Source organism: Prenolepis imparis, unplaced genomic scaffold (assembly GCF_030444845.1).
Source record: "Prenolepis imparis isolate NDT839.2.m4 unplaced genomic scaffold, iyPreImpa1.0 SCAF_7, whole genome shotgun sequence".
Classification (NCBI taxonomy): Eukaryota; Metazoa; Arthropoda; class Insecta; order Hymenoptera; family Formicidae; genus Prenolepis; species Prenolepis imparis.
Window position 1 is genome coordinate 13,428,952 of NW_028141165.1, and position 15,111 is coordinate 13,444,062.

Sequence of the window (15,111 nt, forward strand, 5' to 3'; positions counted from 1 at the left end):
TACACGTCATAATCTAAAATATTATTCAAATTATAAGATTCAAAGGAAGGGCAGTAATCGGACTGGAGGTTCAAGAAGAGTGGAAACCTCAAGTCGTTTCTTTGATACGTTTTTTGTTTTGTTTTGTTCTTTTATGTACGTAGCCGCAATTCTAACTCGTCCATTCTAATGTGATTTTATTCATACAGTTTTCGCCTCTTATACATACACGCATGTGGATTTATATAAATTATTAGCACTCCAACCCCTCAATTCGAATTTTTTTTTTTTTTTTTTAATTATTATTTTGATAGTACGAAGTGTGGCTCGGCGACCGTCGCACCTCGAACTTCTCTTTTAACGTAATATAAAACTAACTTACCTATATGTACAAGACGCTATGTATTATATATGAAATGCGCGAAGCGAGCGAGACACGCTGAACATTTCGAATTATTTTAATCCTTCGATTTCCGCTGAGAAGAAAAAGCTTAAAAGAACCGACGATACATAATTATTCCCAATCTTTATACTCAATCTTCGAGATACTCAACGATGCAAAAGGAGTACTTATCGATCTTTTTTTTAATTCGTATTTATTTTTTTATAATTTAACGATTTCTCGATTGCTACCTTATCCTAAATAATATCATTCTATTTGAATCAATAGTTCAAATTCTTTCGAGGCCCTACTTCCAACCGCTGTGCATCCTGAAGAGATTCTCAATTCAAGTCGAAGAACTAACGATCGTAAAAAGTAACGCACGCTTCGCGTATTCACACGCGTTAAATAGTGACAACCGAGACGGCGAATGATCCGCGATGAGAGCGTCGCGACGCCGGGACCGGACATGGGCTGCTGGGCGCACGAAGGAAGGAGAAGAAGGAAAAAGAAGAGAGTCGAGTCCCTCGTACGCGAGTCGACGTACACGATCACAGAAATCGGTTACTGGTATTTCGAACCGATGCTTTTGAGCTTAAGTATTGAGCAAAGGCACGCCTGTCTTCTCAAGACACGTTGACGCGATCGTATTCTTACTCATCCCGTCCGTTCAACTCTAACATTCGTACCCTCTACGGTTCAATTTTGAGTAATTGATCCATTATGGATCGTTTTAATTTTAAAAAATTGATTCATAATATTATATAATATATAAAACTGCAATTTTATTTAATTCGATCATATTTTAGATTATGCTAATCATTATATATGATACTAATGTACATAAAAAATAAAATTTTTTAAATCTACATAATAGTGAGAGAAAGAAAGAGATAGAGCAATGAACAGAAGTTCGATTGTCTCTGACGAGACAATAATGCACATAGCATCACTTTAAGATTGCGACGAATAAGACCGGATGTTCAACGACCATGATTTTTATCACAGCAAACATTCCTCATTCCTGCTCCGATTTACGACGGTCCTTTTGCGCTGGATGCAAGCGAGAAACCTCGAAAGTCCGTCTGTCCGATCATTCGACTCGGTTAAAGTCAGTAGACTTTTTCGATGAAACGCGCACGAGTCTTCTACGCAACCAAAATGTAAACGAAAAAAATATCTCATTTAATTACGTAACGGTATCGTGTCAAAATGCGGCTTGTAATTTACCGTTATTCGCGTAATCTCTTTTTTACGTAACGTTAGGATCGCGCCACGTCCGATACGTCCCTCGAAACGCGACATCGCGAATTTCTACTAGGAGCGCGCAAGAGCGAGTGAGCGATCGTAAAATGTCAACCAGAGTTTATTTTTACCAAAGTGGAAGGAACACATTTCATCGCATCCCGCCGAGAGAGGGCTCGAAAACGATCATCCAAGTATTTCCAATTGCGAAAGCGGCGAACAAGGAATGTCGACGCGATGATTCATTGGCCGTTGAATGTAACTACCGGGAAGATCTCAGAAAAAGCTACTGTTCATTCTGTCGTCTTCCAAATATCTACAATTCTTTTCCGATTTTCCTATACTTCTCTTTTTTATGACTTTATCAAAATCACATGACTTGTTCCAAATGCGCGATTATAAGTGTCTACGAAGAATACATTTTTCGTATGTAATTCGATTTATTTCCGAAATAAATGGTTCTTTTTTTTCTATAATTATCATAAAAAAATCAATGCTCGCGAACGTCAGCCAATTGTCAAAACGTTTAGAGTTCGAAAGTGACGTATAATTATCGTCAGAATCTCTGACAATCGCAGATTTGTTCACTCGTCTTATCTAAACGTTTCACACTTCGATTTATACCATATCTATATCTTCAAGATAAGAAAATGACACTCGTAGGAGCACCAAGACACGATCCGTCCTTCTGCATCAGTCGCCGGACTACGGTCGCGTGCTATCTTATTGTTAGCTAGAACTAGCTATAGACGCGTTCATAAAACAAATGTTTGTATACCGCGAGCCGAAAGCGTGCGACGTAATTTTGTACTTTTTTCTTTTTTTGATAAAGAAATGCATCGATCTCACGTGAGGCCTTCGACCCTTCGCGTGATATTGGCAGATTAAAGATAAAAAGAAAAGGGAGAGAGAGAGAGAGAGAGAGAGAGAGAGAAAGAGAAAAAAAGCCCGCTGGATCCTTCGACCATTTCGCGGAAAGAAAAACACGACGTCGCGTGGCGAGAGAGAAGATCGACTAGGCTAAGCGTTCGCTCGAAAGTCACTCGGCGTTCGTGAACGATTTTCGGAGGCTGAGCTCCGACGCTAAGCTTTCGCCTTTTACATAATAATCGGCGGCATCCCTCCTCCTGGGTGAGGAACCATTGGCGACGCCGTTGGTGATGCTGCCGTTTGCAACGCCGTTCGCCGCGCCGTTGACGATGCCGTTGGAGACACCATTAGCTACGCCGTTCGCGTGTTTGCCCTTCGATTGATCGCCCTTGGCGACGCCGTTTGTCACCACGCCGTTCAATTTCTTAGGCCTCTTTTGCTGGTAATTTTGCTGGTAGAACTCCTTGAACAGGAAGAGGAACATCACAGCGTGCAGACCGATCCACCAGACAAACGCCTTCGGATAGTTGCACTCGATGAAGAGCAACTGGAAGGCATGGACCATGATGGCGATGAACTGTAGCATCTGGAATGCAGTCAGATACTTCTTCCACCAAAGGTACGGTTGTATCTTTGGACCCATCGCCGCCAGAAGATAATACGTATACATCACGATGTGGACGAAGGTGTTTAATAAACCGAAGAAGGTCGAATGGCCGCCTGGAAGAGAGATTAACCATTAGCAAAAATTAACTTTTGAAATTCTTTTGATTGCTTCTAATTGTAAGTTTGCCGTTTATCAGAGACATTAATGTGAAAAAAAACATTCCAAGATTATAAATTATTATTTATAAATTAATTGTTACAAAAGTATATATAAATTTTTGCGAAATTTAATTAATATTATCATATTATTCCTCTCACTGTTTAATAAAAATAATCATCATATTATAAAAACAAGATAAGTCTAATCATACGATTTACATATTATAATTAAAAAGGAAAACGTAATCAATTTTTTTCGAAAGGAATCTCTGATCGAAAAACAGATAATTATGATTTTATTTATACTTCTAAGTCGTATAATGATTAATTTATAAACGACATAACAAACAAACAAAAACTGGTTTTTTTTTCGTAATTTCTTGCAAAGCGTAATTATCGGCGTAACTTACCAATTTCGTAACCATCAACGCATTTATACATATATAAGGAAGCGCAGCTCTTTAGAATACAACGCAGAAGATTGGCGATGACATTGACACAAATTAGTTTTGCAAAATCAACCGGCTTGCAACGAATCAATACGTAAGAAATTCCGATAAACAATTTTATTCACTTACCGGGTGTGAACTTGACACCGAACCAGACCGACATGGGCATACAACCGTGATGAATCACATGCAGTGTAGACACGTGATTGTTTTTCTTTCTTAATACAAAGAAAATCTGAAAGAATGCACAAAGTCAGCACGAGGATTATAATCAAACGTATTGATATATACGTATAAAAGAAAAATATTTGGAAAATCATTCTATACGTACCGTGTCCATGAATTCGGTAAACTTCGAGAAGTAATACCACCAGCATGCGTGGACCATCTGCGATTTTGAAACATCAATTAGGAGGAACTTCTCAATCGCCCCTTCTCTATCTCGAATTTATGTGCGAAATTCTCTTTCACTTTACTTTACTCGACAAATTTTATCCCCTCAAATGTAATCAATACTCTTAAATTTCTTTAACATTCCCGTATCGAAGATCAGATGATTTGATATTTCTATATATACGCTTAAAAATGTCTTTAAACATTTCACACATTATAGTACAAGTAAATTAGAAATTAGTATTATTTAGAGACAATGCGCGCGTGTTACGATTTGGAAAAAGAAAAATGATTTCTCAATCGTTGAATGTGTGCGGATAATTATTACTTTAATATAGGGACCCGGACTGAACCGGAACCAAAACCGATAACCGTTCCATAACCGTTTTTTTAGTAGAACCGAAACTGTAAACCGTATTAAAATTCTATTAAATTTATAACACCGGAACCATAACCGGACCGTTAAATTAATTTCGGTTTACGGTTCTTTTCGGAATTTTTTTTCTGTTTTTGCGCAAATGACGGAAATGTCATGATAACACTGTCTCCTTGAAGCGCAATACAATTATAATTATTTTTTAAATGTTTTGATATTATATTTTCCGTTATATATATATATATATATATATATATATATAAAGTATATATAAATTATATTACTTTAAAAAATTATTATTAATTTTTATGACATATGAAAATATATTTATATATGCATCTATGTTATATATACCTATATCTAAATATATTTTCATGTATAATATGAAGTGTTGTTTATTTATGTCATGAAATTAGTAATAATTTTTTAAAGTAATATAATATAGAAATTAATTTAATTAGAAAAATGAAAAGTAAAAATTTTAAAAAACCGGAACCGTAACCGAAAAAATCATAATTTAAACGGTTTCGGTTTTTTTATTTATCAAAAAACCGAAACTGGAACCGGAACAGTTATTAAATATTTTATTAAACCGTAACCGAAACCGAACCCTAATTTTGTTTCGGTCCGGATCCCTGCTTTAAACGTAAACAGAATGAGAAACATTTATTGAGACTTTTAAAAAGCAATTTGTAGATAGAACTAAAAGCATCGCGAGAACACATCGACATAATGTATATCGTCATACATTGGTGTATTCACGAGTCCGTGAAAGAATAACAGTCATCATTAACATCGGAGTGCGTCTCAGTACAATGTGTGGGTACAATGACAGGAATTAATGTAGTGCGATGATGCGTGAATGAGGGAAGACTACGTAACTTACAGCGTGCTTGTTACCGCTTTTAAAAGACGCAGTATTTCTCATCACAACACATATGTTAAATAGTGTTAATTACACAGGCGGTTGACTACAGTTTAGCTCAAAGTTATTCTATCGCAAACTCTACCAAGTTCGAAAACCTACCGGTTTTCACTCTTATTTCAACTTAATTAGACTACATATAATGTAATACAATCACCAACTACTGGATGATACAGAACCGGTCACATAATAAAAATCAGAAAAAATTACAGAAAAAAATGACAAATTCTTGATAAAAAAAATATGTTCCAAGTAAATTCAATGGGAAAGATAATTATTAATCGTGTCAGAAAAGAAATGTAACATATAAAATATATAATATTCGTTAATAAATTCTTTAATCATTCGTGATATGTCCTTTTTTGAAATACTTTGAATCCTTTTTTTTTATTGACCGGCGCTGCTTGCGAAGCTAGACACTGCAGGAAACGAAAAAATGACATTGCAAAATGAGGAAGGATGATTCTGTTAATCACAAAACATCACCCACCCTTAGTATTTGAGGTCTGTCGCTGGAGTCTACAGGTTGACACCTTAGAGAATAGTCTCCAGTCAGCCAGCCGGATATTCCTATCTGCAACCACATTCGCCCAAAGGCCGATCAATCAAAGAGATAAAGATAATAGATAAGAAGGCCAGAGGTATATAAGATAGTACTGCGTAAGCCTAATTAAAAGAACTATATGCTATAAAACGTGTGCAAAATTTCACAATATTGCATCGCACCTTTCATTAAAAAATAATTGCAATTAGAAAGAAGAGAGAAAAATCATTTCGACTTGTGTGTGTGTATTCTCGAAAAGAAATTGAACAATTTCGGATTTCTTTCAGTAAAAATTATTGGAGACACATGCGACATGTTTAACTGAAAAGAAAAAAGAAATAACTCTGCAACTGCGACTCTTTTGTAACCGGGGACGATATATATTCAGCACATTCAATTAACGTCTAATTTTATAGGTCGATATAAGCTTGCGAATGATTGTATCGAGGACGCTCGAAGGACATGCCAGGCTCTTTATGCGAGATGAGCAGGAAAGCGTAAGCTCTTCCGCGCCTAATCGGGCCTTTCTACAAAATGTATCATACAGTTTTAAAAATGAGTAATCCTTCATCCAAGATATCTATCAGCGGTTCCGCAGCTTGGTGTGATCTGTATCTGTCAAGGCTATACATATACACATAGCATCGGTAAATGAACTGATTCAATTCCATGATCTCGGTTGAAATTGTCGTCTCGTTGAAATATAGATTTGTCTCGTCGAATGGTCCAGTTAGATTACAGACGCGCACTTACCCTTATCGCGGTGGGGCTGTTGGAACAGTCCACCGGCTGACAGCGGAAACTATACTGGTTCCACCATCCACCCATGAGACACTGTGCGTTGCAAAAGAAACGTACAATTGTGTTTTCACACATCTTTGTCATTGGTACGTTCCCGAATTGCTTTCGCGAATTCGAAAGACTTGAAATTGATTACTTAATTATTAATCGCGCGCCCATGTCGCTTAATTTTTTCGACAAATTTATTGAAAAATTTCTTTGTGTTCAGATATTAAAAAAGTTGTATATAAATATATAAATATTGTATAATTAAAAAAATTGCACCGATAAATATAAAAGCGCGTCAATCAAGGAATGCACCAATGACAAATATATTGATTGCACACCATCAAATTGAGTTAAAGTTAAAAGGTTTCGTTAGACGTCGTTTCGCATTCCAGTGGTTGCCAGCGGACACGGAAAGATCACGAAATCATCATTAAATAGCAACGTGCTATATCTTGAAATCATTATCATTCGTTCTCAACCGTGTCGCGATGAGTATCGAACCGATCGTGACTTCGAAGCTCGACGTGATCACTTCGAAAGCCGGCAACGAATTAATTCGATGAATCTCCAAGTCGAAGAAAATAAAGGTAAAAAATCCGAAACTGTTGCAAATCGTGTAATTGTAGAAATCCAGAAATTATCGTAATTTATTAACGAATAATTAAAATTAAACCTTGAATTTCAAAAATTAAATTTTATATTAAGATTTTGTGTGCTGATTCATATATATTTAGCTTTTAAAAACATATAAAAAGATTAATTTATTCTTACTACTTCTAAATTAAATTTTAAAATTTAAAGATCTTAAATTACAAGGAAATATTTACATGAGAAAAAAATCAATAGAAGAAAGTCCGAGGAACGGCTGAAAGAATAATCTTCAATTTTTTGTCTCCTGAAAAATTTGCTTTACATTGGATAAAGTTTCCTGAATGTCGGTTTCGAAACAGTTTGTCTGTTGCAAGAGAGCAAATATCAAATTCTCACCTCATAAAACAGCCACGCAGAAAAAATTACTTGGAACAGGTTGTAGACTACCAGAGTATTCTTAAACTGGAAAGGTTTCCGGTTCTCCATAACCTTCGGACCTAATATTTTGACGACGTAGATATAGGTGAGGCAAATAAACAACGTGGGGAAGGGTGAACTCATCAGCAACCAATTAGTCGTCCTCGTATCTGTAAAAAAACATCAAAGCGATTCGCGCGAATAAAGTCTGAAATTTCATTCTCTTCTTAAAAGAGTCGAAAATTAATGATTATACCTCTATTTTTATTCAATAATAATTTTTCAAATATAGATACAAATACCAGAGAGAATTTTCTCTTAGAATGTATCCTAAAAATTATGGTAATCGTGGGACAATATGGTATGGACAGAATTTTAATTTGAGAATTTCTCTGATTAATATTTATCACAATAAAAAATAATATCTATCACAATAAAATATAAAATATGTTTGATTAATTTTACTAAAAGTATAATAAAATTTACTAAAAGTATAATAAAATTAATCAAACATATATTTATAATTCTTTCCATACCATATTGTCTCACGATTATCATGATTTTCAGGGTAAATTCTAAGAGAAAATTCTATCTGTGTACATGAGAAAGATTTAAAAAAAAAAACTGTGCACGATTATATATTAACTGTCGTAAGGAAATATTTTATACAAAATCATCATTGAAAAGGAAAATCCATACGATTCCGTCTCTCTGAATCCCCATTGAAATTATCAAAATTAAAATTTATATCGTTCGGCACTTCTTTTCAGAATTAATCGCGCAGAAGTGCTTGGTTTCTGCTTGGTTTCAACCTAGCAAGTAATAACCGGATGCAATAATACGGATATGGCCGCGAGCGATATCCTCTCTCTCTCTCGTCCGGGCTTGATTCAGTGACCATGATTTAACGGCGGTAAAAATCACCGTCTTGTCCTTGAGTGCGATCTCGCCTCGAAGGACTACTCACAATCAAGCATGCACATAACGCGACGTCCTTTCATGTCTGGCGCAAATCGTTCCTGTTTCGTCCTTCGAGGGTTCGATCACCCACCTTTGCTTTTTCTGCGACGTACTTTGATACATACTATTTGCGCCGCATTGCGATTAGTTTCTTAAAACTTCTTGTCAAACGAAAATCATCGAATTGATGAGCGAAACGAAGAATAGTAAATACGTCCGGTTTTATTTGTGTATGTACATAAACATAAAGATTATGTAAATTCTTTTCGGAAAAAAAGATTTATCAAAAAGAATCATATTGCATTTACATATATGTCAGAAAATGTTTCGACATTTATAAGTAAGACTTTATCTGAGGAATTAACATACGAATGAGAAATATTGTTTGTGTATATTATCTATAAATGCAAATATTTTTATGAAAAAAAGAGATTATGTACGAGTAAAAAAACTATATGCATATAATTTATTCAAAATATATTCATAATTACTTCATTTTAATTTAAAAAAATGTAAATTTTAAAACGTGCGAAAAATTACATGCTTTTTTACGGAAAAAACACGCGTTTTTTTTTCAATATCATTATTGTAATGTTTTCTTCATTGATAATATACAACAACCGTGAATACATTATATATATATATAAAACAAATTGCACTTTTCGCATGTAAATCATCGGCGAGACGTATAACTAAACTGATTGTGAGATTGTAAAATGTCAACGCAACAAATCTCAATTCGCATAATCTTTCGTACGATGATCAAATGTTCGTTAATATATCGATAAACACGGATCGTTCTCTTTAATAAAGTAAACGAGCAAAGAGGACAAACATTATTGGATCATTAATCACCTCATACCATAAGATGTCGTAAGATGTCAGATTTCTCTGAATGACAGAATGACCTGTCAATTGCGAAAAGAACTTTTATTGCAATAAAACTTCGAGAGAGAATGTTATTCAGACAGAATGAAGAATTATTTCATACTTTGCTCATTTTATGAACTCAACGCGAGCGATTATCACAGTGATATTTCGTTATTGCTCCCGAAATAGGATAGTAATGGTCTCGGGAACACTGGTGTCTTTTGACAACGTTTGCTCTATTTCACGCAACGCAAGATTTCTTGACGAATTAAAACGATTTTTACGGATTCACTAAAATTTCTACGGAATATATTTAGAGAATTATTATACAGGATATAAAACATCTGCGAAATATTCATAAAAGAAATATGATTCATCTTTGAATATCTTTTGAATATCTACCTGGAGAGGATATTCTCTCAATATATATTTATATTAATTCATGTGAAATCATATAAGAGTAAAAATTTTTAACATAACATTAATTTAAAACAGCGGACGAAAATTTATGTATCTAGGTTTGACGATCGAGATGCAGAATTAAAATTATAAAAAATTTATTATAAAATTATTTCATAATTAAAATCTGCATTCTTATAAAAGCTGTGAATCTTATAAGCATGCGTGAAGAATCAAGAATGAATTATTAAAGAGTAAACGCTTGAATATACGAGACTAATAAGATATTCCGCGGAATTATTTAACAGTTGTTAAACGAAATAAGCCGATAAATTCAACAAAACGATACTACCGCGAGCTATTTACATTGTTCTCTCTCGTACATTAATTATGTAAATCCGAAGGATATAATACCGCGAAGTGCGTTCATCTATCGCGGCTCTCGAAATAATCGCGCAGCTACGTAATCGTCAATTATAACATATGTCGATGATGTCATCAGGCATACTTCTAAACACCATGGAATTGAGAAGTTTCGTCGTGCTCCGTTTTATTATCATTCAAATCATTTACCGATATATATACGCAAAGATATTTCTCCTCGACTCTGCTCACACACTTTTTGTTTACTCACCTGCGTGTTTGTCCAACATATCGTGGAACCGGTCTATGTACTGCATTATAATCGACATGTTGCCGAAGAGCTATATATCCTGAGGTCTACACTTTGGACGGAAAAGTTTCCCGGAGCGAAGTCTATCACTCCTGCGGCGATCGCCTCTTTCCTGAAAAACGAAAAAATTAATTCTCGAATTATAAATAATCAAAAAAACATCAAACACAGTTCCTACAAGATATCGGTATTAATTTAAAAATCGACATACAGCAGAAGTTAATGGAATATATCGTATCTCTCCCTTTTTCTCTTTCTCCTTTTTTCCTCGATTAATCAAAATATATATAATTATTATTGATCTGCTGTGCTTTTCATTCTCACAAGTTATATTTTTCAACGATTTAAAATTATTAAGAGAGAGAAAGAGAGAATAAAATATCTATGGATCTCTAAAATATCATGGTTTCTAAATATGTACATTCACTGAGAGAATTTTCTTTCAAAAATAATAATATCTATCACAATAAAATATAAAACATATTTGATTAATTTTACATTGCATAGTAAAATTAATCAAACATATTTTATATTTTATTGTAATAAATATTATTATTTTTATTGTAATATAAATATTAATCAAAAAAATTCTCATAAAATTCTTTTCATACCATATTGTGAAAATATCATGATTGCAAAACTCTTTCCAAAAAATTATTTGCGCGTTTACAATATTTTTTCTTTTTTTTCCGTTCCAAAAGCGTTTTGCTTAGATGTAAAAAATAACATGGGAAATGATCGTAACTGTGAAAATATCTCAACTTTCTTTTTATATATTTTTGATGTATAAAAACGAGTCAAAATTCTATTAGTGTTATTAATTTGAATTTGTTTAATGTGAATTTGTGCACTGAGAGAATTTTCTCTTAGAATTTATCCTGAAAATCATGATAATCGTGGGACAATATGGTATGAAGAGAATTTTATGAGAATTTCTTTGATTAATATTTATTACAATAAAAATAATAATATTTATTACAATAAAATATAAAATATGTTTGATTAATTTTACTATGCATAGTAAAATTAATCAAACATGTTTTATATTTTATTGTGATAGATATTAATCAGAGAAATTCTTTCCATACCATATTGTCCCACGATTATCATGATTTTCAGGGTAAATTCTAAAAGAAAATTCTCTCTGTGTATATTTCGTTTGAATCATCGTATTCTCTCTCGATGGTAGACTCGTGTCTAACAAGCCAAGTCGAATTCTAGAGACGATCGCCGTATAATATTACAGCTATCGAATTTTTCCTTCGCGAAAACGGGTACACGACACAATTGGACAACATCGTCGCGCAATTCACCAGGTCCGACCATGAATCGGCGACGTGGCCTTGAACCGTTATACCAAACATGGGTACCAAACATATTTGTTTGTACGTCCTACACAACGACACGATTGAATTTTAATTCTCTCGCAGAGAGAGGACGAGTGCTTCTATGAATACGCAAAAGACGTGGTCGGCGCGTTCGTTGTGCATTTCTCCCCTCATTATCCCGAAATCTACTAACCCTTTCCGATCCTGCCGTTTGACATCGTTTGTATTTTACGTAATATATACGCATCAAACGTAATACATGGATCGAACTACTAAGATTATAGTTAAAGACGACGAGAAAATCATTTTTGCGATTAAAAGTCAATTTTTGAAAATCATAAAGAAAATGAAAACTAATGATTTTATCAATGATTATTATATGAACAATCATTGCATGTGTCCTACTTGGTCAAGGCTATCAATTGTGACACTTACATATGTCAGTTTGTTTCTTGTCAAAAGAAAAAAAATAAATATTTGAATCTTTTTTAAGATAATACGAATTGGAATAAATGGATGGTTAAAGTTGAAGCTAATGAACTAATTAATAATAATAAACGCATGAAAATCCTAATAAATTTTTTTCTTTTAATTTCTTCTCTCTCATACTTCTGCAAAGTAACTTCACCATGAGACTAAAGACTAAAAATGTACAATATACCATAACATTTTACATACAGAAAAAGTGCTTATTTCGATTTCTACGCTTTTGGGGTGGAGAATAAAATTAATTAAAAGTTGTCAAGTAACCAAATGATCGTTTGCCATTAAACAGTTCAATAACCTACTGAATTTCGTGAGAAAAATTCACCGAAAGACTCTCGCATAATTAATTCTAAACACACAGCCACCGGTCTCATTTCCTTTTGGATGAATTTCATGCAACAAGAAAACAACTATAAAAAAATTGCCTCAAAATCTAAGAATAGATTTCTGATTTTCGCGATATTTTTGATTAGATCATTTATTTTATGGACACTATTTCTCGTATCTCACAAAGCCGTCGAATTATCTATTTATAGTTTTAAGTACCACTTTCGGCTCCGAATTCTTTAAGAATGTCGGTTTGACAATAAACAGCTGATCATGATTAATCGTACATTTCCACGTGCGGCCATCTTATGGGTATGAAAACGAATTTTTCGGAAGATTGCCAACAAATGATAGACCGCGAAGAGCAGGGAGAAGAGGATCCAGGCCGCTGAATGGAGGTCGATCAGTCCTCCCGAGCGATCGTCGTCGTCGCTTTAGGTGTTTTGCCTGCTTGCAAAACGAAAAGCCGAAAACGCGCCGAGCAAGCGAAATACCGCCGAGATTATATATGTTGCGAAAACTGTATACATTATAACAGAGCCGCGGCGGCACAGAAAACGGGCCGGATCATACATGCGTGTCTGTTGTATGTGCGTTACGCAAGAAATCGGTCGCACCTGCGCAAGCATGTATGCGTGTATGTGTGTGTATGCCGTTCGTCTCCGTTTACCTAAAATCGTCATCTAATCTAATCTAATCACAGAAAGAAAGATCGAGAGAAGTGGGGGCGGACGAACGAGCAATTTTTTTTTTGCACACACCTACTTATTACTAATACAGGAGATACCTCGAATAACGGTGTAGTCCAATAGTCGTTTCCAGTTTGGAGCAACGGGAATCTTTTATTAATTAATATATACTACCTATATATTTTATTCTACTTGAATATTATTTCGAACTGGCTGGTTTGAAATTTTTCTTCTTTACTTCACGAAGCGAAATAACTCCATTGAGATGCAATCTCATTCAATCTCGATGTTCTCTCGTATAGCGGCCGCATAATCGCACATCCGCTGGAGCATTTAAATTAATGGCCTTGAGCGTATCCTTAAGATTAGATAAAAATAAAAAAGACTCGAGAAGTCGTCTTCATATAACAATCGAGGTAAGTTTGCTCCGCGAATAAATTCGAGGCCCCACATTTTCATTTCCCTCGCGTTTCGTTTTCTCGATAGAGAACACACACGGGCGGCTACACAGGTCAGTATCTTTATTTAGACTATAAGACGCACCTGTCTGCGGTTATTTATAATCCAAGATAAAATTACGAGGCGATGATAACAAATTTAACTGAATCTATATATCGTATTTTATGAAAATAATAAAAATTTGTCTCTCCCTATAAATCTTTATCGACAATTTAATAGCCGATGATATACGTGTACCATATTGAAATATAGCGCATGTTCGAAAGCAAAATTACTCAGAAGTTTTTCGTACAAGACGCATCGTACAACGATAGTATATTTCTTATAGAAACAGTGACATCGCGACGCGGTGGCGAGGTCGCCTTTATCTACTTGTGCAAATAAATGGCACAGGATGCTATCTGCTGGTTGCATAATGATTTTTACGATAATCGCGGGGCAGCATAATGAGTTCGCGTATAACGCAGCCGCATCGTTATACGAAGGGCTAAATCGGGACGTGATACAACGACAACGACAACGATGACGACGGTAATGACGACGACGATGATGATGACGACGACGACGCTGGTAGCTGCGCCCACTGGAACGCGTCCAATCTATCTGGCGAACGCCGGTCGTGAAAGTGCTTTTAAAGCCCGGATCGTCGTCGCTGATCGTTGATACGTCCCGTGGAATCGGCTGCGTTAAACGAGAATCGCAGGAAAGTTAACAAACGGGTCTCACGCCAGTAACGGATTCCAGGGACTCAGACCCAACACACCTTTGTTTCCATTTAATTTGTTCGAATGGCAAAAATAAACTCTTTACTCCTCTTATTGAAAATAAGAGGAAACTTTCGAATCGAGAAACATGGATGGCAATGAAAAAATATCATGATCGCAAAACTTTTTCCAAAAAATTCTTTGCGCGTTTACAATATTTTTTCTTTTTTTTTCCGTTCCAAAAGCGTTTTGTTAGATGTAAAAAATAACATGGGAAATGATCGTAACTGTGAAAATATCTCAACATTCTTTTTATATATTTTTGATGTATAAAAACGAGTCAAAATTCTATTAGTGTTATTAATTTGAATTTGTTTAATGTGAATTTGTGCACTGAGAGAATTTTCTCTTAGAATTTACCCTGAAAATTATGATAATCGTGGGACAATATGGTATGAAGAGAATTTTATGAGAATTTCTTTGATTAATAT

The 15,111-nt window shown here is 34.7% G+C and overlaps 1 protein-coding gene across 4 annotated transcripts in view; it reads right to left on the reverse strand.

Moving 5' to 3' along the window:
* Positions 1 to 219: 219 nt before the first annotated feature.
* Positions 220 to 15,111, reverse strand: part of LOC145939011 (very long chain fatty acid elongase AAEL008004) — a 42,605-nt gene continuing 27,713 nt past the window's right edge. For 2 of the 4 annotated variants that reach the window (XM_083043012.1, XM_083043011.1), the window contains 6 exons: positions 10,589 to 10,739; positions 7,705 to 7,895; positions 5,875 to 5,958; positions 4,022 to 4,078; positions 3,820 to 3,925; positions 220 to 3,196 (listed from right to left, as the gene is read on the reverse strand). In XM_083043012.1, the coding sequence (XP_082899138.1) occupies positions 2,646 to 3,196; positions 3,820 to 3,925; positions 4,022 to 4,078; positions 5,875 to 5,958; positions 7,705 to 7,895; positions 10,589 to 10,646 (1,047 nt within the window). In that variant the 5' untranslated portion in view covers positions 10,647 to 10,739 and the 3' untranslated portion in view covers positions 220 to 2,645. Of the gene's footprint in view, positions 3,197 to 3,819; positions 3,926 to 4,021; positions 4,079 to 5,874; positions 5,959 to 6,681; positions 6,763 to 7,704; positions 7,896 to 10,588; positions 10,740 to 15,111 lie in introns of all 4 variants that reach the window. The other 2 variants (XM_083043014.1, XM_083043013.1) reach the window with 2 other exon arrangements.